This window comes from Sorex fumeus, unplaced genomic scaffold (assembly GCF_029834395.1).
Source record: "Sorex fumeus unplaced genomic scaffold, SorFum_2.1 ptg000265l, whole genome shotgun sequence".
Classification (NCBI taxonomy): domain Eukaryota; kingdom Metazoa; phylum Chordata; class Mammalia; order Eulipotyphla; family Soricidae; genus Sorex; species Sorex fumeus.
The window spans coordinates 29,600,049-29,624,988 of NW_026606322.1; the positions used below are offsets into that span (position 1 = coordinate 29,600,049).

At 51.4% G+C, this 24,940-nt stretch overlaps 1 protein-coding gene across 3 annotated transcripts in view; it reads left to right on the plus strand.

The window, feature by feature from the left end:
• Positions 1–24,940, plus strand: part of TIAM1 (TIAM Rac1 associated GEF 1) — a 228,821-nt gene that overhangs the window by 67,938 nt on the left and 135,943 nt on the right. For 2 of the 3 annotated variants that reach the window (XM_056109264.1, XM_056109265.1), the window contains one exon: positions 9,522–10,540. In XM_056109264.1, the coding sequence (XP_055965239.1) occupies positions 9,533–10,540 (1,008 nt within the window). In that variant the 5' untranslated portion in view covers positions 9,522–9,532. Of the gene's footprint in view, positions 1–9,521; positions 10,541–10,956; positions 11,027–24,940 lie in introns of those variants that run through there. The other variant, XM_056109266.1, reaches the window with a different exon arrangement.

The following is a 24,940-nucleotide window of genomic DNA, read 5'->3' on the forward strand; positions in this document are numbered from 1 at the left end:
TTTAGGGTAGACAGTTAAAAAGTATGAGTATAATTTTAAAAATCAAGATGACCAGGGCCGGAGAAATAGTACAGCGGGTAGGGCGTTTGCCTTGCATGCTGCCAATCCAGGTTCAATCCTGGCATCTCATATGGTCCCCCAAGCACGGCCAGGAGTAATTCCTGAGCACAGAGCCAGGAGTAACCCATGAGCATTGCTGGGTGTGATCATCCCCCCCCCCCCGCAAAAAAAAAGCCAAAAAAAAAAAAAGCAAAATGACCTCACCAGCCAGCCCCTCTGATCATAAGAGACACTTTTAAAATGTTTGCATTTTAAAATGTTTGCATAGTTCTTGCCTCTGTGTGGATGTGTGTCAGTGAAATATTGTTCTGTTTTTAGTTTTGTCGGGGAGGGGACACCCCTGGCAGTGCAGGGGCCTGCTCCTGGTAGTGCTTGGAAACCATATGGTCCCTGGGACCTTGCGAGTAAAACATGTGCTAGCCTTTTTTGGTTGGAGTTGGTTTTTTTGTTTGTTCTTGGGACCACTCAGGGCTTACTCCAGGCTCTGTGCTAAGCAATCACTCCTGGCATTGTTGTCCAGATCACTCCTGGCAGAGGGGCCATCCACAGTGTTGTGATCAGCAGAATAACTCCTGGCAATGCTTGTGGGATCATATAGGATGCTGAGGATTAAACCCTGGTTGGCCGCACGCAAGGCAAATGCTCTCTCTGCTCCAGCCCAGACTCTATATTCTTTTTTTTTTTTTTCTTTTTGGGTCACACTGGCAATGCACAGGGGTTACTCCTGGTTCTGCACTCAGGAATTACTCCTGGTGTTGCTCAGAGGACCATATGGGATGCCGGGAATCGAACCCGGCTCGTCCTCGTGCAAGGCAAATGCCCTACCAGCTGTCCTATTACTCCAGACCCGACTCTGTATTCTTAATGAAAACTTCAGTCCATTTCAAGTCAAGAAGTTGGAAATGTGTCTCTCCAAATTCAGTTTTCAGTCCCACTGAATATGACAAGTTTTGCTCGAGATTTGTTTGGCCATGATGGTTGCATTCTCTTTTGCATGATTCGTTCCTGAGTGGTACAAGCTGTGGCAGGTTGGCCCAGAAGTCAGGCCTGAAGCAGGGCGTTTTCCTGTTCTTCCTTGAGTGCAGGTGGGGAATGCAGCTCACTGTTTGGAGGGAATACTTGAATGTCTGGTCTGCCCCCAAGTCATTCCACATCCTAACCCCACAAATACGATGACGCCTTCCTTGGTTCTGAAGGAGACGAGTTGATTCTGAGTTTCCCTGGTCTTATTTCATTTTTATTTTTTCCTTTTTTGCTTTTTGGGTCACACCCAGTGATACTCAGGGGTTACTCCTGGCTCTGCACTCAGGAATTATTCCTGGCGGTGCTTGGAGGACCATATGGGATGCTGGGGATCGAAGCCAGGTCAGCCGCGTGCAAGGCAAATGCCCTACCTGCTGTGCTATCTCTCTGGCTCTGATCTCATTTTCTTACTTTTGTTTAGTTGTGTGTTTTTGGCTCTTGGCTTTTTGCTATTGATACCAAGACCATTTACCTTGACACAGGGATCATAATTATACTCACTGCTTTAAAAATCTCCCTTCATGAAGCCAGAGTGATTAATACAGTGGGTAAGGCGTTTGCCTTCCCATGCGGCTGCCTTGGGTTCGATCCCCGGCACTCCATATAGTCTCCTGAGCACCACCAGGAGTGATTCCTGCATGCAGGAATAACCCCTGAGCGTTGTAGCTCCCCCAAAGCATAGGAAGCTAGGAAGAGGATTGGGTAAGAGGAATGAGAGAAGTCATTCCTCAGTGGCCCAGGAAGGCAGCTCAAGGGACTGGAGTGGGGGCATTGCATGTGAGAGCTCTGGGTTCAACCTCTGGCACCACACATTCCCCAGAGCACTGTCCTGGGAGTATCCTGCAGCACTGCTGGATATGTTCTGTAAGGTCTTAATTCTCTCCTTGGTTCCAGCTGTGGTCAGCTCGCGGAGGGGATACGTAGGGAAATCGGAGTAAGCTGAGTTGCCCTTTGGGCTGGAGACCAGGGAAGGCCACCCTTGAGGTATGATCTTTGAGTCAGATTAAGTGCATTTAGTTGGGTACCTGAAAGAAGGCTGCAGGCAGAGGAAGAGCATAGGCAAAGGCCCTGGGGCAGCGTGCAGTCCAACCAGAACTTTAGTTTCTTGAAAAGGAAGTTGGAGAAGCCAGTTGGTGGCAAAAACTGGGAGTTGGTTCTTGTTTCTAAAACATTATACTACCTCTGGCTTGGGCTGGAGCCATAACACAGAGGGTAGGGCATTTGCCTTGCAATTCCTCCATCCCTCTCAGAGAGCACGGCAAGTTACTAAGAGTATCCCGCCCGCATGGCAGAGCTTGGCAAGCTCCCCATGGCGTATTCAATATGCCAAAAAAACAGTAACAACAAGTCTCACAATGGAGACGTTGCTGGTGCCCGCTCGAGCAAATCAATGAATAAGGGGAGGTCAGTGCTACAGTGCTACCTCTGGCTTATTATCCCAATGCGCCAACTACCCTCAAAAAGGTAGTGTATGGTGCTCTCCAAGTTAAGTCGGAGACTGAGAGCTCAGTAGGTTTAAAATGAGAATGAGTGGCCGGAGAGAAAGTACAGTGGGTAAGGCACTTGTCTTGCACACCGCTGACATGGGTTTGATTCCCTGGCACCACATATGTTCCCCTAAGCTCTGCCAGGAATGATCCCTGAGCTCAGAGACAGGCGTGATTGCTGTGTGCACTTGGATGTGGCCACCAAACCTAAAAAAAAAAGAAAAAAATTGGGAACAAGTTCTGGTTTGAGATGAGATGGCCTTATTTTCATAATTTCATTGTGCTATGGAGTGATAGTACAGCAGTAGGGTGTTTGCCTTGCACGCAGCCAACTTGGCTGACCTGAGTTCGATTCCTCCACCCCTCTCGGAGAGCCCGGCAAGCTACACAGAGTATCTCGCCCGCACAGCAAAGCCTGGCAAGCTCCCCGTGATGTATTCGATATGCCAGACACAGTAACAACAAGTCTCACAACGGAGAAGTTACTGGGTCCGCTCGAGCAAATCGATGAACAACAGGAGGACAGTGATACAGTGCTACATAATTTCATTATTTCCTTTTTTGGGGGTGGCAGGGGCAGTCCCCAGCTGTGCTTGAGGGCCAGTCCTCTGTTCCTCTGCCCAGCCGTGCAGTTTCTGACAGTTTTGAGGCTTCAGCCTGGCTGTGCTTCGGGGGTTATGTCTGGGGGAGGTGCGAACTCAGGACCTTATACCTGCCAGACCTGCACTCTGGCCCTTTGAGGCTCTGCCCCAGCCGCTGTGTAGTTGGTCCTTCTTATTGCTGCTGCCAAAATACCCACCGTTCTCACGCTTACCTATGGTTTTTGTTACTGAACATGCCTGGGTATGTGTTGGTTTGTTGTCAGGAGGTGGACACTTCCGGTCTCTGTCAAAACTGCCACAAATGAATGAAGAAAGAAGCAAAAGTCCTTATCTGACCCAAACTTGTTTTTGTGACACATAAGGTGATGGAAAGGCAATGTGTTAGCCGTGTGTGTGTGTGTTTGTGTGTGTGTGTGTGTGTGTGTGTGTGTGTGTGTGTGTGTGTGTAAATAGAAAGAGTGAAGTTGGAGAGAAGTCATTTGTCAGGATGCAGGAATATCTGTCAGTTGCCAGGTAGTCTGGGGGTGAGTTAGTGCTTCAGCCACTGACATTTTGGGGTCACCTTTGCGAAAGGAGCTGTGTGTGGAGGGGCTGTGGTGGGAAAATGAGCAGTTTGAATTTTTCCTCCTCTTTTTTTTTCTACTTTTTGGGTCACACCTGGCGTTGTACAGGGGTTGGTTACTCCTGGCTCTGCACTCAGGAATTACTCCTGATGGTGCTTGGGGGACCATATGGAATGCTGGGAATTGAACCTGGGTCAGCTGCGTGCAAGGTAAATGCCCTACTCACTATGCTATTGCTCCAGCCCCAAATTTTTCTCCTCTTATTATTTCAGATTTCTGCCCTCATCCCCCATCCAGCTCCCCACTCCCTCCATGGGCCATCAGTGCTCTGAAAACACTTTCAAATTGAGGGGTACTTCTGTAGACCCTGGAACCTTTCTTCTTTTCCCTCCAGTGGCTCCCTACTTTCTGCTGACTCAGCCAAGACAAGGACCCTGAGCAGTTCTCGGGCTGGGATTTCAGGAGCCTGGGTGGGTGTTCATCTCTGAGCTTCCTGTTTCAGGATTTAGAAAGGGGCCTCCTCCCAGCTGGGCTGGCTGGAAAGAGTCTCCTCCAAACGCACTTTCTCAGGGCCCCGTCGTGGGGATGCATGGGCCAAGGCTGGGGACTGGGGACGTTTCTTTCCTCTCCAGGGGGCTTTCCCCAGGATTCATTTTCTGCTGGCAGGAACTGGGTAAACCAGAAATGGCTTCTTCAGCATCTGCCTGTCAATCTGCATTTCAGCAGTGACACAGGAGGGTCCCTAGTAGTGACTTTCAGGGGACTATTTTCCCCATTCCTCCCTTCAAGGTTTTTTTGTTTGGTTGGTTTTTGTTTTTGCTTCTTGAGTCACACCTGGCAATGCTCAGAGGTTACTCCTGGCATTGCTCAGGGAACCATATGGGATGTTGGGAATCAAACTCAGGTTGGCCTTGTGCCAGGCAAATGCCCTATCCACTGTACTATTACTCCAGCCTCCCCGCCCTTCAAGTTTTTACCTCTTCCTTTAAACATTATTTTTTTGCACTCCTCTTTTATAGTGAAATGGATGTGATTATATGGGGGCCTAAATTGGGGCCAGGGATACTTCCTTTTTTTTGGAGGGGGGTGTTGAGGCCACACCTGGCGGTGCTCAGGGAACTTTGATGGTGCTGGGATTGATACGGTTTGTGTAATCTCTCTCCTGCACCCCGTCTCCTACCCCTACCACCCCTCAGGGCTAGTTATTTTCTATTTTTTTCCCTCCCATCTTATTTAAACACTGGTTTACAAAGATGTTCATGATGCTTTGAACATCAGGCACTCGTGTTCCAACCCCAGTCCCAACACCCCTGTCACCTTCCCTCTACCACTGTGTCCATTTTTCCAGCCACCCCTCAAAGCCTGCCCCCATAACAGGCCCACAGTTATTTATCTTGTATTGTGTGTTATCACTGAATGACAAATGAAGTGATCAGAAAATAATCCAGTAAAAGAAAATTTGTGAAAATTGTTATTATGTCCTTGTCTGAGAGTTTGCTAAGCTATTGTTGCTAGTTGAGCCTCCTGTGTTAATGTTTTGTTGTTGTTGTTTTTGTTTTCTTGGTTTTTTTTTTTTTTTGGTTGGTCAAGCTTTACTGAGGTCTGTTTATATTCCCATCCAACCTGGTATGCTCCTACTGGGATGTTAGTATCCTTGAGCTTGGAGGTATCACTCCAGAAAATCCAGAATATTTAAATGGACAGAATATTTAACTTACTGGAAATAGCAATGAAAACTGGGTCACAGTTGTGGCTGCCAGGGCTTCTGGAAGTACAGGGAGTTGGGGAAGGTTGCCCACCCAGACTTTGAGGAGGCCCAGAGTTTTCAACCCACGATTAATTCTTATTTTCAAGTCTCCCTTCCTCTATCCCCCCACCCAGTGTTAGAAGGAAACCAGGAACCCTCCAGGGGTGTTCTGAGTCCCCCTATCCCCCAAGCTTTGATGCCTTTCTAGCAAGCAAATACGTGGATACTTAGATACACCCAAGTATATATATATTTTTTTCAAAAATGTATTTAAAGATTAATTTTGGAGGGTGCCTTCTAAGCAGTGCGCTCCCAGTAGTGCTTGGCCAACCAAGACTGTTGGGCCAGTGCTGGGGCCTGAAGCTGCCTTGCCACCTGGGCCCAACAGAGCAGGCTGCCACCGGGCCCACCCCTGGCAGTGGTCAAGGGGCCATGCAGTGTCAGAGTTTATTTATTTTATTTTTTAGTCTTATTTGGGCTGGAGCGATAGCATAGCCTTGCATGTGGCTGACTCGGATTTGATTCCTTAGCCCCTCTTGGAGAGCCTGGCAAGCTACCGAGAGTATTTTGCCCGCTCGGCAAAGTCTGGCAAGCTACCCGTGACATATTCGATATGCCAAAAACAGTAACAAGAAGTCTCACAATGGAGATGTTACTAGTGCCTGTTCGAGAAATTCGATAAACAATGGGAGGACAGTGACAATTTTATTTATTTATTTTTTTGCTTTTTGAGTCACACCTGGCAATGTGACTCCTGCCTCATGCACTCAGGAATTACTCCTGGCAGTGCTCAGGGGATCATATGGGATGCTGGGAATCGAACCCAGGTTGGATGCATGCAAGGCAAATGCCCTAACCTGCTATGCTGTCACTCCAGCCCTGTGGTGCCAGAGTTTTAAAAAATAATTTTTTTTAATTGAATCACAGTGAGATACACAGTTACAGTATTGTTAATGGTTGGTCCATGATTGGTTTTCAGTCAGACGCTGTCCCAATACCCATCCCAGTGTCAGGGGTTGAACTCCTAACCTCATACTTGCAAAGGACGTTCATACCCTTCTGCCATCTTCCTGGCATCCACATCCAGCTCTTTCGCTGTACATTTAAAGAAGTCAGGGCCCACAGATGCACCCTAACAGCAGAGCACAAGCGTTGCTCTGCGTGCAATCTGTGTTTGATTCCTGGCCCTACACATAAAAAAGCAAAAAATAAAAATAAAACTATGAATAAAAACTAAAATCATGACCTATGACCTGGAGAGATTGGCCAGTGGGCTGACCACAGACTTAGTATGCACTGGCCTTGGGGTCCATCCCCAGCACTGGTAGGAATAGACTCCTCATACACACACACACACACACACACACACACACACACACACAGCCCCTGAAAAACCACCCCAAAAAACAAACAAAAAAATAAAACCTACAAACAACAACAAAAACCCCCAAACAGACAAACTCTTAAGCAATTGCTCATGTATGTCCTTCAACATTGATGAAATGTGTGTTTATTTTCCTTTTCAAAGTCATGGAGAGCCTTTCTTAGGAATGTAGATGCCATAAATCAAATAAATGGCCATGCATGAAAATGGGATCATTTCATTTCCCTTCTACCATATTGAGTTTTTAATCTTCTCTTTTGTTTTTCTTTCTTTCTGGGCTCATAAAAATACCAGCCAGAGAGGCGTGTGAACCAGTTGCTTTGAAATATTCTTGCTGCTGCTACTCACTTTCCTGGAAAGTTCCCCCTGAGCCTCCTGAACCTCCTGGGATGGGTAACCTGTCGTGGGGTGGGGGGGCGGGCGGGGGGGGGGGAGAGGTTCTGCCCTGACAGAGCTAAGCCTTTGGTTTCCCCCGACTACTTTATCTCGGAAATCTTGGAACAGTCTGTGGAGGTTTTCCTTTCTTGATGCTGCAAATTGTTGTTTTCATAAAAATGGGGTTGTAGTTGTCTAAGCAGTGTTCTCAGTAGAATGGTCGAAGACTAAAAGATTCACACATAAGGGGTCAGTGGCCCAGATTTGTAAGAATCCACCATTTGTCACTCTGTTGGTTGCCTTCTCGGGCTAACATGTTAGTTTTTGTTTTTTTTGGGGGGGTCATACCTGGTGATGACCAGAGATTCCTCGTGGCTCTGCGCTCAGGAATCACTCCCGGCGGGTACTCAGGGGACCATGGGCAGTGCTGGGGATTGAACCTGAGTCGGCCACGTGTGAGGCAAGCACCCTACCCACTGTACAATCTCTTGGCTCCAAACGTGTTAATTTTACTAGTGACAGGGATGTGGCACCCTTGTCCCTCTCTGTGTCCTGGGCTTCTAGAACATTCTAACTACTCATTGGCTACTTCTTGCATGAGTATCTAGGAGGTGATTGCAGGCTCAGGACTGCTTGATTCTTCCACCTCTCTCCTTCCTGACCATTTCCATTGTGCGGAGAGGGACTCAGTGTAGTACGTGCAGCCTCGTTGCCAGCTCAAGAGAATGAGCTAAAATCAAGTCCCGGTTGTTGAACTTTAGAAGATCTGTCTGTGTCTCATTGTTTTCGACAGCCCTCAGGTCAGTGAACTCGGGGCAGGAGGGATTCCAGTCAGCCTGGGCTGTCCCAAGAGGCTGAACCACACCGAGCGGTTTCATAATGTGCATTTCTGTTCCCGGCGCTCACTGTACCAGACCCATGTTCTCGGGCTTGGAGCGGCTCCCAGAATAGACCCATTAGTCGGCTGCTAGCAGAGGCTCAGCCTTTCAGGGTGTCTGTTTTGTTGAGCCCAGCCCTTCACCTGCCCCCTCCTACTTCACACCCCCTCCCCCAAAACACCAAAATCAAGGCTTGCAAAATGTGTGGCAATGAAAAGTACCCCCAAAAGCACCTTTTTAGATCTATGTATTTATTTTTGCCTTCTTCAACTTTGCTTCTTTGGGAAACCTAATAACGTGTCTCAGGTCTGGACTTGGGAAGGGGGGTATTTTTGGTTGGTTTTGTTTTGTTTGCACGCGATTGCTTTTGAAATGTCTGTGGAGGCAAGCATGAGGCTGTGGAGGTCTGGGAGGAAAGAAAGTGGCCCGAACAACACCCTCCTGAGTTTTATTTTGTGTGGTGAAGCAGGTCATTCCCAAAAGGAAATTAATTCATTTGGCAGGCACTGATGGTTTTGTACTTTTAGAGTTTTTTGCCCCCCACCCCCCCCTTGGTTTTGGGGCCACACTCAGTTTTGCTAAGGGATCCTTCCTGGCGGGGCTCGGGGCACCCTTTGTGGTGCTGAGGATCGTGCCTAGGTCAGCTTTGTGTGAGAGCAAGCACCCTCACCCCTGTGCTATCTCTCCAATCCACTCTTGGAGTTGTAAGTATACATCTGAGAGTCCAGCTTCTCCTTGTTTTCCTTCGACCGGGGGGTGGGGGGGGCACACTTGATGGTTCTCAGGACTGACTCCTCCCTCAGTGCTCAGGGATCACTCTCAGCAGGGCTCGGGGGATTGAACCTGGGTCAGCTGCGTGCCAGGCAAGCGCTCTGACTGCTGTTCTCTCGCTTTAGCCCTGGGAGGACAAACTGAAAGAAAAAAAAAAGACAGAGGGAGGGGTCTAGAGCAATAGCACAGCGGGTAGGGCGTTTGCCTTGCACGCGGCAAACCTGAGTTCGATTCCCAGCATCCCATAGGGCACCACCCCGAGCAACACCAGGAGTAATTCCTGAGTGCCGAGCCAGGAGTAACCCCCTTGTGCATCGCTGGGTGTGACCCAAAAAGAAAAGGAAAAAAAGCCAACAGAGGGAGATAGGCAAGGACTGCCCCCTCTGGTGTGTTTGCAGGCACCTGCATTCCCGTCTGATTCTCTAGTGAGGCTGATCCCTGCAAACCTCTCCCGAGGTGATGGGTGCTGACGGTTCTCACCCACCCCCTCTCTGATGAGAAGTCCACCGGGGTGGTGCCCGGGTGGGCATCTGCCCTCACTGCTCCACCTTGAGCCCCGTCTGTTCCAAGTCCTGCCTCTCATGTGCTCAACTCCCCCTTTCTTTCCTCCCCTGCCCCCCCTCTGCTGCAGACCCTCACACCATGGGAAACGCCGAAAGCCAGAATGTAGAGCACGAGTTTTACGGTGAGAAGCACGCCAGCCTGGGGCGCAAGCACACCTCCCGCTCCCTGCGGCTGTCACACAAGGCACGGCGCAGCCGGCACGCCAGCTCGGGGAAGGCCATCCACCGGCACTCGGAGGTCAGCACCCGCTCGAGCAGCACGCCCAGCATCCCCCAGTCACTGGCCGAGAATGGCCTGGAGCCCTTCTCGCCGGAGGGGCCCCTGGAGGACTTCGAGGGCCCCATCTGGGTGGACCGGGTGGGGCTGGGCTTGAGACCCGTGTCCTACACGGACTCCTCCATCGCCCCCCACGTGGACGGCAGCCTGGTGCTCACGGCCGCCTCCGTGCAGAGCATGCCGGAGCCCGAGCAGAGCCGGGGGCTGTACGGCGGCGGGGGTGGGCGCTGCCTGGCAGCGGGAGGCAGGCAGCCGCGGCCCTACGCCACCTCCTCCTCCTCGGGCGGGCCCGTGTTCATGGAGACGGCCAGCTTCAAGAAGAAGCGCTCCAAGTCGGCTGACATCTGGCGGGAAGACAGCCTCGAGTTCTCCCTCTCGGATCTGAGCCAAGAGCACTTCACCAGCAACGAGGAGATCCTGGGCTCGGCCGAGGAGAAAGACGGCGAGGAGCCGGGGGGCATGGGCACCCAGGCCAGCCCGCGCCCACGGGGCTCTTGCCAGCGCGCCAACTCCCTGGGCAACCTGTACCCACCGCAGAAGACCACAGCGGTGTCCGCGGCGGTGACAGCGGCAGGCGCGGCCAACGGGGGCCCCGGCGGCAAATTTGCGGGCTATGGCCGGAACCTGGTGTCGGATATTCCCGATCTGGCGAGCCACAAGGTGCCAGCTGCCGCCACCGACGAGGGGCTTCCCTACAGCAACTACAACACGCTGCCCTGCCGGAAATCTCACTGTCTCTCCGAGGGGGCCACCAACCCCCAGATCAGCCACAGCAACAGCATGCAAGGCAGGAGGGCCAAGACCACACAGGTAAGAGGAGTGACCCAAGTCACACGCAGGGGCGGGGGTGGAGACGACGCTGGCAGCATGCCAGGGTCCAGGCGGCATGATTGATTTCCCCGGGGCTGCAGCTCCCTGGGTTTCTGGTTTTTCCTCTGGGTACCCCTCCACCCCGGCGGCCACGGCTGCAGCTTTTCTCCTTCTCTCTCTCTCTCTCTCTCCCTCTCTCCCCCTGCATCGCCCCTCTGGTGACAGCTCTGCAGATAAGGGGTGGGGATTCCGGGAGGCGTGCTGCCTGTGGGGGTGATGTTGATAGCAGTGGGAGCCCGGCTGATAAGTTCAGAGCGGGAGAAACCGCCTCTCTCTCCGACACTCCCTCCGCCGGCTCTCCCGGCCTCGAGACTCTCCGATTCTCTGCTTCCCGCCTGGCGGTGCTCCTTGCGGCGGACAGATGGGCACGGTGGGTTGTGGACTCTGGGAGCTTTGCTTCGGCGTCGCGGCCGCCGGTGGGAAGAGGTTAGTTGGAAGGTGCCCGGGCACCCCAGGTGGCATTTCGGGGGATGCAGGGGGCACGCTCCGGCCACTTGTCAGCTTGCTCCCCTCTCCCTGCCCGCCCCCCGAGGCTGCCAGGCTTCCTGTTTGAAGAGGAGCACCTGACAAATTTCCTGCTCCCTTGGGGATGCCGGCCAGCCCTGTCCCTGGAGGGGAGAGAGAGCGGGAGGACCTGCACGCGCGTGGCTTCCAATTTCCCCACTCTGTGTTCAAGTGAAGACCCGACCTTGGGCCAGTCCTGACTAGGGACCCTTCGGAAGAGTGAGCTAAAGGGCGCCCAGTTTTGCCTGCTTAAGGGGTGGCGGGGTGCGTCTCTGGGCACAGGAGAGTGAGTAGCTGGGGAAGCGTTTTATTCTCAGAGACGGGCTGAAAGATCCAGGACCTTTAACTGGTGAGGATGATGAACAAAGGGACGGCCATGCCACCTGGGTCCCTTGCTGATCATTCTGCAAGCTGTTTTTTCCTGCAGCCCCCTCCCGCCCCCCCCCCCCCCACCAACCCCGAGGAACCTGGCTTGTGAGAAGGAGGAGCAGGGGGCTTGCAGGAGTGGGCTTTGGATTTAAAAGCTGAAAGGTATGTCCTGGCACTCCCCCCACCCCCCATTGTGTGATCAGCTGAAAAGCAACAGGTCCACCTCGACCTGGCCAGGAAGGTCCATGCCCACCCCTGCAAGTCAAACGGGCATTTCCAGATCTAGTTTTCTTGCAGAGCCGGGGGCTGGGGTCTAAATATAACAGGCAGATGGTGGAGAACCTGCAGTTTAGCGGGGAGGTGGGGGGTGGGGTGGAGGGTGGCGCTAAAAAAAATTGGCATTGCACTCTCTGTGTGCTGGCTGGAGAGCAGATTTAAAAAAGATAAATAAATTTAAAGAATTTTTTTTTACCCCTTCAAAATCTTAGTTTTCTAATTTTATTTTTGGAATTTTAAATTAGACATCATACAAGTCTTCTGGGGATTCATTTTCTGGTTTGGTTTTTAAGTCACTCTACGTTTCTGCATCGGAACCGTTGGATGGTGCTTTTTTTCCGAAGCCTCTGCAGGGGAAAGTGCATTTGCCCTGTTCCCTCTTTTTTGACAGGAGGGTTTTTCTTGTGGCCGTTGCCCACCAGAAAGAGTTTGCCGTCTTTATCTTGCTATGAGCACAGGCAGAGTTGGGTGATTGAAGTTACGTGAGGTATAAGGCTCCCCATGTCTGCTTGTGGACCTCGTTTCATCTTTTTTTTTCTTTTTGGATCACACCAGTGATGCACAGGGGTTACTCCTGGCTCTGCACTCAGGAATCACTCCTGGAAGTGCTCGGGAGACCATATGGGATACTGGGAATCGAACCCGGGTTAGCCACGTGCAAGGCAAATGCCCTACCCGCTGTGTTGTCACTCTAGCCCTCCGGTTTCATCTTGAAAGCCCAATGCTGTCCCCATTAAACAAAGCTCTCATTCCCACTTTCCCCAGCCCCTGGCAACAACCATCTCACACTCTCTGTAGAAAGGGGATTTCTGGGGGCCCAGATCAGTAGGGCCTTCCAGTATTTATGCTGACAGCATCTATGGAGTATAGTTCTTATAGTATCTTACAGTATAGTATACTTATATAGTACTCATCTATAGTCTCTGTAGTCCTCATAGTATTGTCTAACAGTATTTATGTGGCATAGTATCTTAGAGTATAGTCCTACAGTATATATCTTAGAGTAGCTATTTGGTAGTTTCTTACTTTTCTTTTTAAATCCTATTGTATAGTCCTACACTGTTTATCTGACAGTATCTATATAGTATTGTGTAGTCCTAGAGTACAGAACTGTCAGGATCTATACTTTTTTTTTTTTTGGCTTTTGTGGGGGGGTCAACCTAGCGATGCTCAGGGGTTACTCCTGGCTCTGCACTCAGGAATCACTCCTGGCGGTGCCCGGGGGACTATATGGGATGCTGGAGATCGAACATGGGTCAGCTGCGTGCAAGGCAAATGCCCTGCCCACTGTGCTATCGCTCCGGCCCCCAGTTCTATACTATCTTATAGTTTGTTTCCACACTATTTTTTTTTTGATTGTTTGGGACCTACACCTGGCGATGCTCAGGGGTTCGTCCTGGGTTTGCACTCAGGAATCACTCCTGGGGGGGTGCTCTGGGGACCATCTGGGGTGTCGAAGATAGAACCAGGTTGTGCAGGTACCCACTGTTCTGTCACTCCAGCCCTTCTCATGGTCTTTTTCTTTGGGTGGATGCTGGGCGGTGGCCCTGGGCCTTCGGGAGTTTAGATCTTGAATGTCACTAAAGGCAAATTCCTTGCGTGCGTTTCTTTGACCTGGAACCATGCGAAGGAAGCATGATTCGAGACAAATGTGCAGCTCTACGCTAAGTCCCTCTCAGCCTTGTCTCGGTCAGTGGAGGCTGCTGGCCCTGGCCTTCACCCTCACACCCCATGGACGAGGAGCGGGGGTGGAGCGGCGCTGACCCTCTGCTTCCCGACAGCATCCGGGTGCGGCTCAAGGTGCATCTCCTTCAGAGAGATTCTCCCCCTCCACTTCCCCCCCAGTGCTCACGTGTCTCCGCTTGGTAGAATTCCCATTCTCTGGCCTGTGGCCTGCCAGCCTGGTCCGTCAACAGGCACGGAATCCTCCGGAAGGAGCATCTCTGTAAGGTGCTGAATTTTTTTACACTCAGCCCCCACAGCTGAGTGGCGTGCAGAGTGCAGTGGTCTCTGGGCCCCTCTGTTCTGACCTTTGACCTTGCCTACCCAGAGTGTGAGTGACTATAGGCTCTGGGCTGTGTGTCCACCAAATGGGCTCGAGGTGGGCTCTACAGTGAAGGGAAGTCTGGTTTTCATAGCCCCTTGTTATGTTGAATGAGCATTTTTTTTTCCTCACGCCCAGTGATGACGCTCAGGGTTACTCCTGGCTCTCTGCTCAGGAATTACTTCTGGCGGTGCTCGGGGGACCATATAAGATGCCTGGGATCAAACATGGGCCAGCTGTATGTGAGGCAAACACCCTTCCCGCTGTACTATCACTCTGAACCGAGTGAGCAGTTTTAGTGAAGATGTCATCTTTTGAAGCAAATCCCAGAGTTATGCGCTCCACTATCCCTGCGCCCACACTTCCTAGACTGAGTTGGCCGTGTTTGTCCAATGCGATTTCCTGAGAACCCACTACGTGCCAAGCAGTGTATTTTAAGAGGCAGTAAGTGTGAAGCCTTCCTTGAAAAGAATTCTTTCATTTTTTTTTCCTTCACCAACCAAAGGAGGTGAAAATTTTTGACCCAGAGGGATGAATTCGCTAAACCTGTGCCATCAGGTTCATGCCCTCGGAGGAAAGTGTTTCTGACAGACCCCAGACTGTGACCTCTGAGACTAGAAGGAAATAGGTTTATGGGGGCCGGAGTGATAGTACAACGATTAGGGCACCTTGCGCATGGCTGGCCCAGAGTTGAGCCTTGATCCCGGGCATCTTATATGATCCCCCAAGCCCTCCAGGAGTGATTTCTGAGTGCAGAGCCCAGAGTGCACCCACCCAAGTGAGGCCCCAAAGTAGACAACAAAAGAGTTTTATCTGAAATAACACGGACAGCTCGCTAGTCTCAAACGTGATCCAAGCAAGAGGGGTTGGTCATTCTCAGTATTTGTTCAGTCACTGACTGTATTACTGAAACACGTGGGCACTGGAGTTTACATTTAGATTTTTAAGCGTTGTTAGGTCCATGATGGTGGCATTGCAGAGATGCTTAGAATTCAGGATACCTGGAGCTGGAGCGATAGTACAGCAGGCAAGGCGTTTACCTTGCACGTGGCAGACCCAGGTTCAATTTCCAGCATCCCATATGGTCCCCCGAGCACCACCAGGAATAATACCTGAGTGTAAAGCCAGGAGTAACCTCTGTGCATCACCGAGTGTGACCCAAAATGCAAAAAAAAAAAAAAATAAAAAGTTCAGCGTACCTGAGCATCTGTCAGCCTAGCACCTGCATCCCAGCATGCTGTGGGATTCACTCTGGTGGTCCTACCTAAGGGCTGTGTCCTGGTGTTAGTTTTGGAAAGAGAGGGGGGGGAGGAAAGGAAAGAGGGAGGGAGGGGGGAGAGAGAGGTGGAGGGAAAGAGAGGAAGGGAGAGAGGGAGAGAGGGAGGAAGAGAAGGATGGATGGAGGAGAGAAAGATGGAGGGAGGGGGCGAGCAAGGGAGGGAGGGAGGGAGGGAGGGAGAATATTGTCTCTTACATTTGATGGAGGACACCTCATTGACTTGAACGTTGGTCTGTTGGTAGGCGCCAAGGGCAGGGCCCCAGGAGGGGGAACCTGGTGTCCTCGCTGGCAGCAGTTATTAAACCTCAGTAGAGCTGAGCCGTGACTTTAAACCCTGCTCCCTGCCGGGCAGGAGCCTTGATGGATCTCAGTGCCTCTTTGGTTTGTCTTGTTTGGCTGTTCTACTGGTGGTGCTCAGGGCTTACTCCTGGCTCTACACTCAGGGGTCACTCCTGGCAGGCTCTGGGGACCATCTGGGGGTGCCGGGGATAGAACCTGAGTCGGCCTCTTGAAAAGGGCTTAGGGAATGTGTGGGAAGGTCCAGCACAAGGCTTGACCCATCTCAAGGAGCTGTAACTGATATGGCCCATCTCAAGGGGCTGCAACTAAGGGTGATCTGGTTGGAAGAGGTTGACGTGGTTGGTCTTCCAGAACTCACTCTCTCACCTCCCCGAGAGGCTCGGGGATCCGTGGAGGGGAGATAACACAACCCTAGCACGGGGCCTGGGATGACGTCCGTGTTGCTCAGGAGAAGTGCTTAGCCAGGAGGCCCTTTGTTAAGACAGTGAGATGAATTTCATGTTTCTATCCAAGTGGTGCAGTGCTCTCCTTTTCTGAGCACCCTCGTCATGAGGGGGTGCTGGTGGCAACATGTGTGTCCAGTTTCTGACACCTTGTGGGGGGGGGGGTTCCCAGTACTTCTTTACAGCAGGGTACAGAGTGGGACGCACAAGATGGAATAGGAGACAGAATGTGCTCAAGCCGGCCCTTCAGGCCCCCTGCTCAGGGATCCTTGAGCACAGAGCCAGGAGTCAGCCCTGAGTATCTCTGGGTGGGACCCACACACATCAAACCAAACGAGTGGAGAAGGAAACTGGATCCCTCCCGACTTTCTCGCTTGGTTACTCAATTGAAGTCGGATTGAAGAGTGTCTTGGGCTCCTAGAGAAACGATTGAGGCTCTCAGAGGAAGCTTTAGGACTGCCACACATTCAGACTGAAGCTTCTCTGTAAGACCCGAACGTTACTTGTTTCAGAAACCAACTTTTTCAGACAAAATCCTTCTAAAATTTTTCTTTCTTTCCCTTTTTGTCATCTACCAAGTACTTTGGGGGGGGGATGTCACACCCCACAGTGTTTGGGGACAAGGAGCACATACTTAGGGGTCGCCCCTGGCAGTGGCTGTGGTGGGGACCAGGTGGTGCCAGGTTTGACCCTGGGTCTCCTGCATGCTGTAGCTTCTCAGCCGTCTCCCTGCCCCCTAATCTTTTCCTTCATGCTCCTGTTCTCCCTTTGATCTTCCTTTTGTGACAGGCAAGTTAAACACTCAGATCACTTTTTTGGGGGGGGTGGTAATTGGGGTCCTTCCAGCTGTGCTCAGGGCTGACTCCTGACTCTCTTTGGGGATCACTCCTGGACGTGCTCAGGGGTCAAGGTCCAGGGCTGGGCATTGAACTGGGGTCAGCCACCTGCAGGATGAGTACCTTCCCCTCTCTTTGGAGATGACTCATTTTGGAGCGGATTCGTCCAATTCTTTCTTTTTTTTTTCTCTCTTTTTGTATTGAATCACTGTGAGATACAGTTACAAAGCTTTCATGTTTGAGTTTCAGTCATACAATGATCAAACACCCATTCCTCCACCCGTGCACATTCTCCACCACCAATGTCCCCAGTATCCTCTCTTCCCCACCCTCCCCCTGCCTCCATGGCAGACAATTTCCCCCATAATCTCTCTCTACTTTTGGGCATTATGGTTTGCAAAACAGATACTGAGAGGTTATCACATTTGATCCTTATCTACTTTCAGCACACATCTCCCATCCTGAGCGATCCCTCCAGCCATCATTGTCGTAGTGATCCCTTCCCTATCCCAGCTGCCTTCTCCTCAGCTCATGAGGCAGGCTTCCAACTATGGGCCAATCTTCCTGGCCCTTTCAACAAGAATCCCTCTCTCCTCTGTCTCTCTCTCTCCTCTGGACAGAGCAGCCATTCCCTGATCCCTTTGGACTCACCAAATAGGATCACAGATTCCTAAGGGGCTACTGTCCCTGGGGGTCCGATCTGGATGTGCGTCAGGCATTAAAAAATGGAGAAACGAGTGTGAACAATGCCTGGCGCTTCCAGTCCAATAGCCGCAGCAAGCTCCCAGCTTGTTCTCATGAAACTATTTCAAAAATAAAGCGGTGAGCTGGGAGGCCCGGTCTGATGTGCTTGCAAATCTCTCCCCCTCCTCCGCCCCTCGCTTTCTGGCTTCCCAGAAGACCTCTGGGAGTTTCCTGGCTGCTCCTGCATGCACTGTCTGTGGGGCCCTGCTGGGTGTGGGGGGTCCCTGGTCTCGCCCAGGTAGTTGGAATAGGAAGGGCAGTAGATCCCCTCTCCCTTCAAAATGCGCAAGCGTGCGCACACACACGCACACGACATCATCTCAAACCCCCTTGGTCCACTTTCTCCGAGCAGCTCCTTTTCTGTGCCGGTATCGAGTGGCGATGTTTCAGGCCTGTGAAAGTCTCATTCTTCGCCTTGTGCCCGCACAGGGAGTGACCAAGTCTGTGTCCCTGCACACACACTGTGGCCCACCCCCTGTTTCCTCCTTGGCTTCCTAAGCCAGATGAGAGGGCAGAGGAGCTTCTGAGGACGCCTGAGCATAAGCCCAAGCAGAACCAAATGAGGCCGCGTTTCCTTTGGACATCCCCTGCTTCCCATCCACCTTAGAGTGTCCACTCGGGGTCATAAATCAGTTCGTTGTGTCATCCTTAATTTCTTTTAATATTTTATTCATTTATTTATTGCTTTTTGGGTCACACCCAGCGATGCTTAGGGGTTACTTCTGACTCTGCACTTAGGAATTACTCCTGGCAGTGGTGGGGGACCATATGGGATGCCGAGGATCGAACCCAGGTCGGCCGCGTGCAAGACAAACGCCCTACCCACTGTACTTTCGCTCCAGCCCCAATATTTTATTTATTTTTTTTAAAACATGGGGGCATTTAAGGTACACCCCACAGGACTTCTCCCAGATGTGTTCAAGGGACTTTCTTGTGCCCTGGGTGGACCCAGGTGGGGCTGCCTGCATCCCATCCTTTAAAGATAATGACAGAGACATTGTTGAGATAAAAGTCGGCTGATTCGGGGGCAGGTGGAATGTTGCAAAGTTAAGCCTCTGGTGAGGAGTAATTTGTCACCCCAACGTGCGCTGAGTGGGAAGCCGAGCCCTCGAAATGAGTCAACCTTTAAATCGGGCGAAAATATATGCGCGCTGCTGTTTTTCCTTGAGAGGGCGAGCAGCCGCCAGCGAGTTGACTCGGCAGCGCTTTCTCTGAAGCTCCCACCCCATGCCAGACGCTATTCTTGGCACCTGGGAGGAACCCGTGAAGAAAAGATCCCTGAACTTGTGGAGGAGCCAGTTGAGGTGAATCGGGTGTGTGTGTGTGTGCATGTGTGTATGAGCATGCGTGTGTGTGTGTGTGTGTGTGTGTGTGCATGTGTGTGTGCCCACGCATGCAGACAATTAGCATTATAAGTTAGTGGCATGCTCTGGACAAAAGAATGGGGCATGGTTAAGAAAACCAGGTAAAAATGGCATGGGGTGTATGTGTGTGTGTGTGTGTGTGTGTGTGTGTGTGTGCAGACAGTTGGCATTATAAGTTAGTGGCATGCTCTGGGGCATGGTTAGGAAGACCAGGTAAAATGGTGTGTGTGTGTGTGTGTGCACGCGCGCGTGTGCGTGTGTGCAGACAATTGGTGTTATAAGTTAGTGGTATACTCTGGACAAAAGAATGGGGCATGGTTAGGAAGACCAGGTAAAAACAGCATGGGGTGTGTGTCTGTGTATGTGTGTGTGCTTGTGTGTGTGGGGGGGGTGTGGGTTTGGGTGTGTGCAGACAATTGATATTATAAGCTAATGGCCTGCTCTGGACAAAAGAATGGGGCATGGTTAGAAAGACCAGGTAAAACAGTGTGGGCGGTGTGTGTGTTGTGTGTGTGTGTGTGTGTGTGTGTGTGTGTGTGTGTGTGTTTATTTCAGATAGGCTGGTGGGATTGGCCCTTTGAGGGGACGGGGCCTATAGCAAGGAAGGGAGTTAGCCTTGACTTGTAAGTGGGTCCAAGCCCCAGGAGTTGCAGGCTAGCTCTGAGGCCAATGGGGCCGGTATAGAGGTGAGGCAGGGGGAAGGGAGGGTGCAGGCTAGTTAGCATGTGACTTGGAAGAGGGATTTAGGGGACTGGAGGAATAGTAAGGTAATGAGGATGCTTATCTTGCATGTAGCCAATTGACCTGGGTTCGATCCCAGGCACCCAAGTGTGGCCCAAACACCAAAAGAAGAAAAAAAAAGAAGAGGGAAGGAGGGTAGATGGACAGAGAAGGGACCATTATGACAATGGTAGAAGTATTGCAAAGCACAGGGCCTAAGAAGAATAAAGTATCTACTCTAGAGGCAGGGCTGGAGCGACAGCACAGCGGGTAGGGCATTTTCCTTGCACGCGGCCGACCTGGGTTCGATTCCTCCATCCCCCTCAGAGAGCCCAGCAAACTACCGAGAGTATCCCGCCCACACTGCAAGGCAAAGCCTGGCAAGCTCCCTGTGGCACATTTAATATGCCAAAAACAGTAACAACAAGTCTCACAATGGAGATGTTATTGGTGCCCGCTCGAGCAAATCCATAAACAATGGGAAGACAGTGCTACAGTGCTACTCTAGAGGCAGGCAGGCTGGGGGGATGGAGGAAAACAGGGGACGCTGATGGAAGGAAGAGGATGCTGGTGGCCATGGTGTGACTGAAACTCAGTCATGAGCATCTCTGCCACTTGGCATCTCACGGTGATTCAGTGCATTCTTGAGAAGAAGGAGGAGTACTGGAGGTAATGAGGAGCACGGTTGGAACGAATCCGGTGAATGGGTTTATCCAAAGCTCCAAGCTCCAGCTGGATAAGGATGCAGGATGGAGTGTTGGCCTGGGGCTGGGCCTTGGTAGGGAAAAGGGTGCAGACAGATAGGAGAGCCAGCCTATGGCTGAAGTGGGGGCCTTAGGAGAGGGGCTGAAGCAGCATCCTCTTGAGATGGCGAGAAAGGGAAGGGAGGGGGACAGGGTTTGAGACGTGAACCCAGGAAGCCAGGTGGAAAGAGAAAGGATGACTCATGAGCTCTGACTCCCTCTCAGCTGGGAGTTACCTGAGGCCAGGCTTCAAGCATCCTCGGAATTATGTCTGAGTCCCTTTTTTGTCTTTATCTTCTTTTTGGTGGGGAGGGGGTCTTGGGAGGGTCACACTCAGTGTTGTCCTCAGGGCGTACTCCGGGCTCTGCACTCAGGGGTCATCACTCCTGCTGGTGCCTGCTGGTGCCTGGGGGACCCAGATGTGGTGCCCGGGAGAGGAGCCGGGTCAGCTATGTGCGACCAAACACTTTGCCTGCTTCATTCTCTCTCAGCCCCTTGTTTTTCTTCTTTTTAAGTTTTTCAAGGACTCCAGTTCCAGTGGCTGTCCATGAGAGAGTTCTAAGAGAATTAGGCCGAAAGGGCATCCTGGAAAATTTGCCCTGAGGAAAGGGAAAAAGAAATGAGCCAGATTTAAGTGGGCTTGGGGCAGGTATTAAGGGGTTCATTGTGGAGAAATACAAGTGACAAAATGAAAATTCGAATTTTCAGTTAGTTATGGGGCCACACCCAGAGGTGCTCGGGGATTATTCCTGGCTTTGATCTCGGGGGTCACTCCTGATAGGTATTGGGGACCAGGTGGGGTGCCAGGGATCGAACCCAGGTTGACCATGTGTAAGGCAAGTGCTCTACCCACTATACTATCTCTTTGGCCCCTAGAATTCAGGGTTTATTTTTTCTTGTTGTCTATCTGTATGTCTTTTTTCCTTTTTTTTCTTTTCTTTTCTTTTCTTTTTCTTTTTCTTTTCTTTTTTATTGAATCACCATGAGATGCAGAGTTACAAAGCTGATGATGGTTGCGTTTCAGTCAAACAGGGTTCCAACATGCATTCCTCCAGCAGTGCCCCCAGTTTCCCTCTCCCCACCCTCTCCCCAGCCTGTCTGTCTGTCTCTCTCTGTCTCTCTCTGTCTCTGTCTCTGTCTCTCTCTCCTTCCTTTTGGGCACTGTGGTTTGCAAAACACATACTGAGAGGTGATCATGTTTGTTCCTTTACCTGTTACATTCAGCATGCACTTCTTACCCAGCGTGATCATTACAGTCTGAAATTTTTAAAAATTTTATTTTAATGAGTCACTTACAAATAAGTTTGTAAGTTACAAACTGACAAACTTTCGTGATTATGTTTCAGTCATACAATGTTCAAGTACCCATCCCTCCACCAGTGCCCATTCTCTACCACCAAAGTTCCCTGTATCCCTCCTGCCACCCCCACATCTTCCCACCCTTGAGTTCCCCAGAACAGACAGTTAAAGAAACTTTGGTATATCTACGCAGTGGAGTACTATGCAGCTATTAGAAAAGATGAAATCATGAAATTTGCATATAAGTGGATGGTCATGGGGAGTATCATGCTAAGTACAATCCCAATGTTTAAAAGGTGCAAGAGAGGGATAAAACAAAGACTGCAGTATTTCCAGTGAGTGACATACCCAGTCGTATTCACTTTAGGGCGTAGCCATTATATCCAGTTTTTCAGTCTTGTGTGTTTTTGGCACCTGTGGCAGGTACCTTGGGGACTTGGTCTGCTTGCTGGAGCACTGGTCTCCCTCTCTTTGAGCCCTCACTTTCCCCCAGGGAGCTCAGCTGAGCCTTCTCTACTTGGGGCCGAGACAGAGTTAGTTGAAGACAGCCAGGGCTGTGACGATAGTCACACAGCTGAGGGGATCGGGTGGGCACAGCCCTAGAAGCTTGTCCTGGCTTAGCTCCGGCTCTTGGTGCCTTTCAAAGTGGCTGATGTCGCCGTCTCGGTGCTCTGGCTGGCATAGATTGATAGGTTTGCCTCTTGTCGAGAATGCTGCCCATTGCAGTGAGGTTATTACCTGGGAGAGTTAAACCAGAGCACACTGGGTGTACCAGGGAGGGAGTATCAGGAAGCTGGGACAGGCTTCGACAGCCTCCTTGTCCGGGGAAGGGGAGTGTCCATAGCTTTGTGGGGAGAAGAGAAGATGGTGGTTGGGGTGGTAGATTGTACTTCAGTTAGGGCACATGGCCTGGCAGGCCTCTCACCTGACATGCTCTCCTGAGCATGCTCTCTTGTTGTGACCTGAGAGGTCTCCAGCACCTCTGTGGTGGCCCCCAGTAATCCCTGGCCCAGTTGGGAGGGGGGTGGGGCATGCTTCCTATCCCTTCCTCAGACCTAGCACTGGCCCACTGGCCTGATTAACTGGAAATCACTGGTGGGCCTCGGACCCTTCTGAGCACTGCTTGGAAGCCTCTGTCCCTCCAATAAGAAGGCAATGTTCAATCGGATTAGGAACATGCTAGACTTCAACAACGTGACGGGGCTGGAGAGATAGCACAGCGGGTAGGGTGTTGGCCTTGCACATAGCCAACCAGGGTTCAATCCCCAGCATCCCATATGGTCCCCCAAGCACCTCTTCTTGAGCCCTGAGTGCAGAACCAGGAGTAATGCCTGAGCATCGCAGAGTTACTTAATAGAGTTGGCAAAGTACGACCTAAAATATAACAAGGTAGAAATGGTTTTAGTGCAAGGTCTCTGCAAGCCAAGGTCACTTCAGCCCACAAAAATTCAGTCTTTTCTCCTATATTCTTTTTGGCTTATTTACACAAGTGTGTGTGTGTGTGTGTGTGTGTGTGTGTGTGTGTGTAACTTCTGGGAGGCCACACCTAGTGACGCTCAGGGGTTACTTCTCAGGAATCACTCCTGGCGGTGCTCTGGGGTCCAGGTGGGATGCCAGGGATTGAACCTGCGTCTGCCTCATACAAGACAAGCTCCCTACCTGCTGGACTATGTTTCCAGCCCCCTCTACCCAACTCTATTAAAGCTACCTTAATTTTTTTTTAATTGAATCACTGTGAGATACAGTTACAAGCTCTCATGTTTGAGTTTCAGTCATACAATGATCAAACACCCGTCCCTCCACCAGTGCACATTCTCCACCACCAAATGTCCCCGGTATATCCCCTCTTTCCAACCCTCCCCCTGTCTCCGTGGCAGACAATTTCCCTCATACTCACTCTCTCTCTCCTTTAGGGTACTGTGGTTTGCAATACAGATACTGAGAGGCCATCTTATTTGGTCCTTTATTTTCAAAGCTACATTAAATTCATCAGAGAAATGACCTCGTAGCCAACAATAAGGTCTGTAAATCTATTCAATATTCCAAGTGCCCCGCAGAGCAGACCCTCCGACTGTTATGGGCAGTTACCTTTCCAGTTGTGTTCCTGCTGCACACACAGGGAAATCCCGTCCCTCCGAGTGTAAATCCCTGCAGGAATCACCTCGAGAGCCCACCTTGGTGCCAGCTGAGGCACCTGCCCCCCAAGTTTCCAAGGCAGTGTCCCGGGGCTAGCTGGAACAGGTGTCTCTGGGCTGACCCAACCCTGAAGCCTGTCCCATGTTTGGCCCCAGATCTTGCTCCTCCAGGAGGGACGTGGACCTTGTTCCTCCTCGGAAACTAGTTAGTGGAATGGAGACTGGTCAATGGCCAGACAGCTGGACTGGGGAGAGTTGGTCCGGGAGACTCGAAGTCTCTCGACGGCCCTGAAAGTCCTTTATTATGGGCCAGAAGGCTCATTGCTAGCGCATCTCTGCCAGTCTCAGGAACTCCATCACTCACCCTTTTGGGATTTGTTTTCGCTCTAGGTGGGGGTCTGACTGTCTCCCTCCACCTCCTCTGCCCTGTGGGTTACAATCCAGGATCCGGTTAGTTGCCTCAGGATGCTCAGCCTTCTGTGGGTGGAATCCACTTTGCACCTGCTGCAGAAACTTCTTGTTTGTTTGTTTATTTCTGGGCCTTACCCGGCAGTGCTCAGGGCCGATTCCTGGCTCAGATCTCAGGGATCACTTTTGGCAGGGTTGGGAGTGGGGAAACCATGTTCTGGTGAGACAATGGTCTCCTCCCCACTGCACTGTCTCTCAGCCTCACTCTAGAGACATTTGAGCCTTGCTTGGAACTCCGCCCGGGGTTGATCTTCTGGGTTCCTTGCCGCTGTGAAGAGTTTGCAGGTTCTCAGGGGCTCCGGAGGTAGGGGAAACGGAGGGTGGGGTTTCCTGGAGACTTGAGAGGGCAGTGCAGCTCTTGGAAAGCCTGTCTTCCAGAATGTTCACTACATAGTAAAACTGCCTTTCTCCTGAGCAGCTGGAAGCCCCGTCCCCCAGGGCTGAGTCCAGGCCTCCAAGAATGCCAGGGCCATCCCTGCATTGGAATGCAGCCTCCTGGGATGCTCAGAGCCTCTGTGGAGGGAATGGTTTCTGTTTGTCCTCAGGCTCCTGAGACCTCGCAGTGTGCACCAGGCATCTGACCCCAACAGCCTCACTCTCGAGTTGAGTTGGAGGCGGCTGGTGCCCCTGAGCAAACCAGGAGGTGACAAGCGTCGCCTCGGTCTGGCATCGTTTTTTTTTACCAGGCCGACAGCGCCTGGGCTTCTGGGTATTTGGGACATCCCAGCTTCATGACCAAATGGGGGCTGGGCAGCCAGCGGCTTCCCTGCCGATGGGGCCACGTCACGTCTGGGGTGTCACCCGGCCTGCTTAACC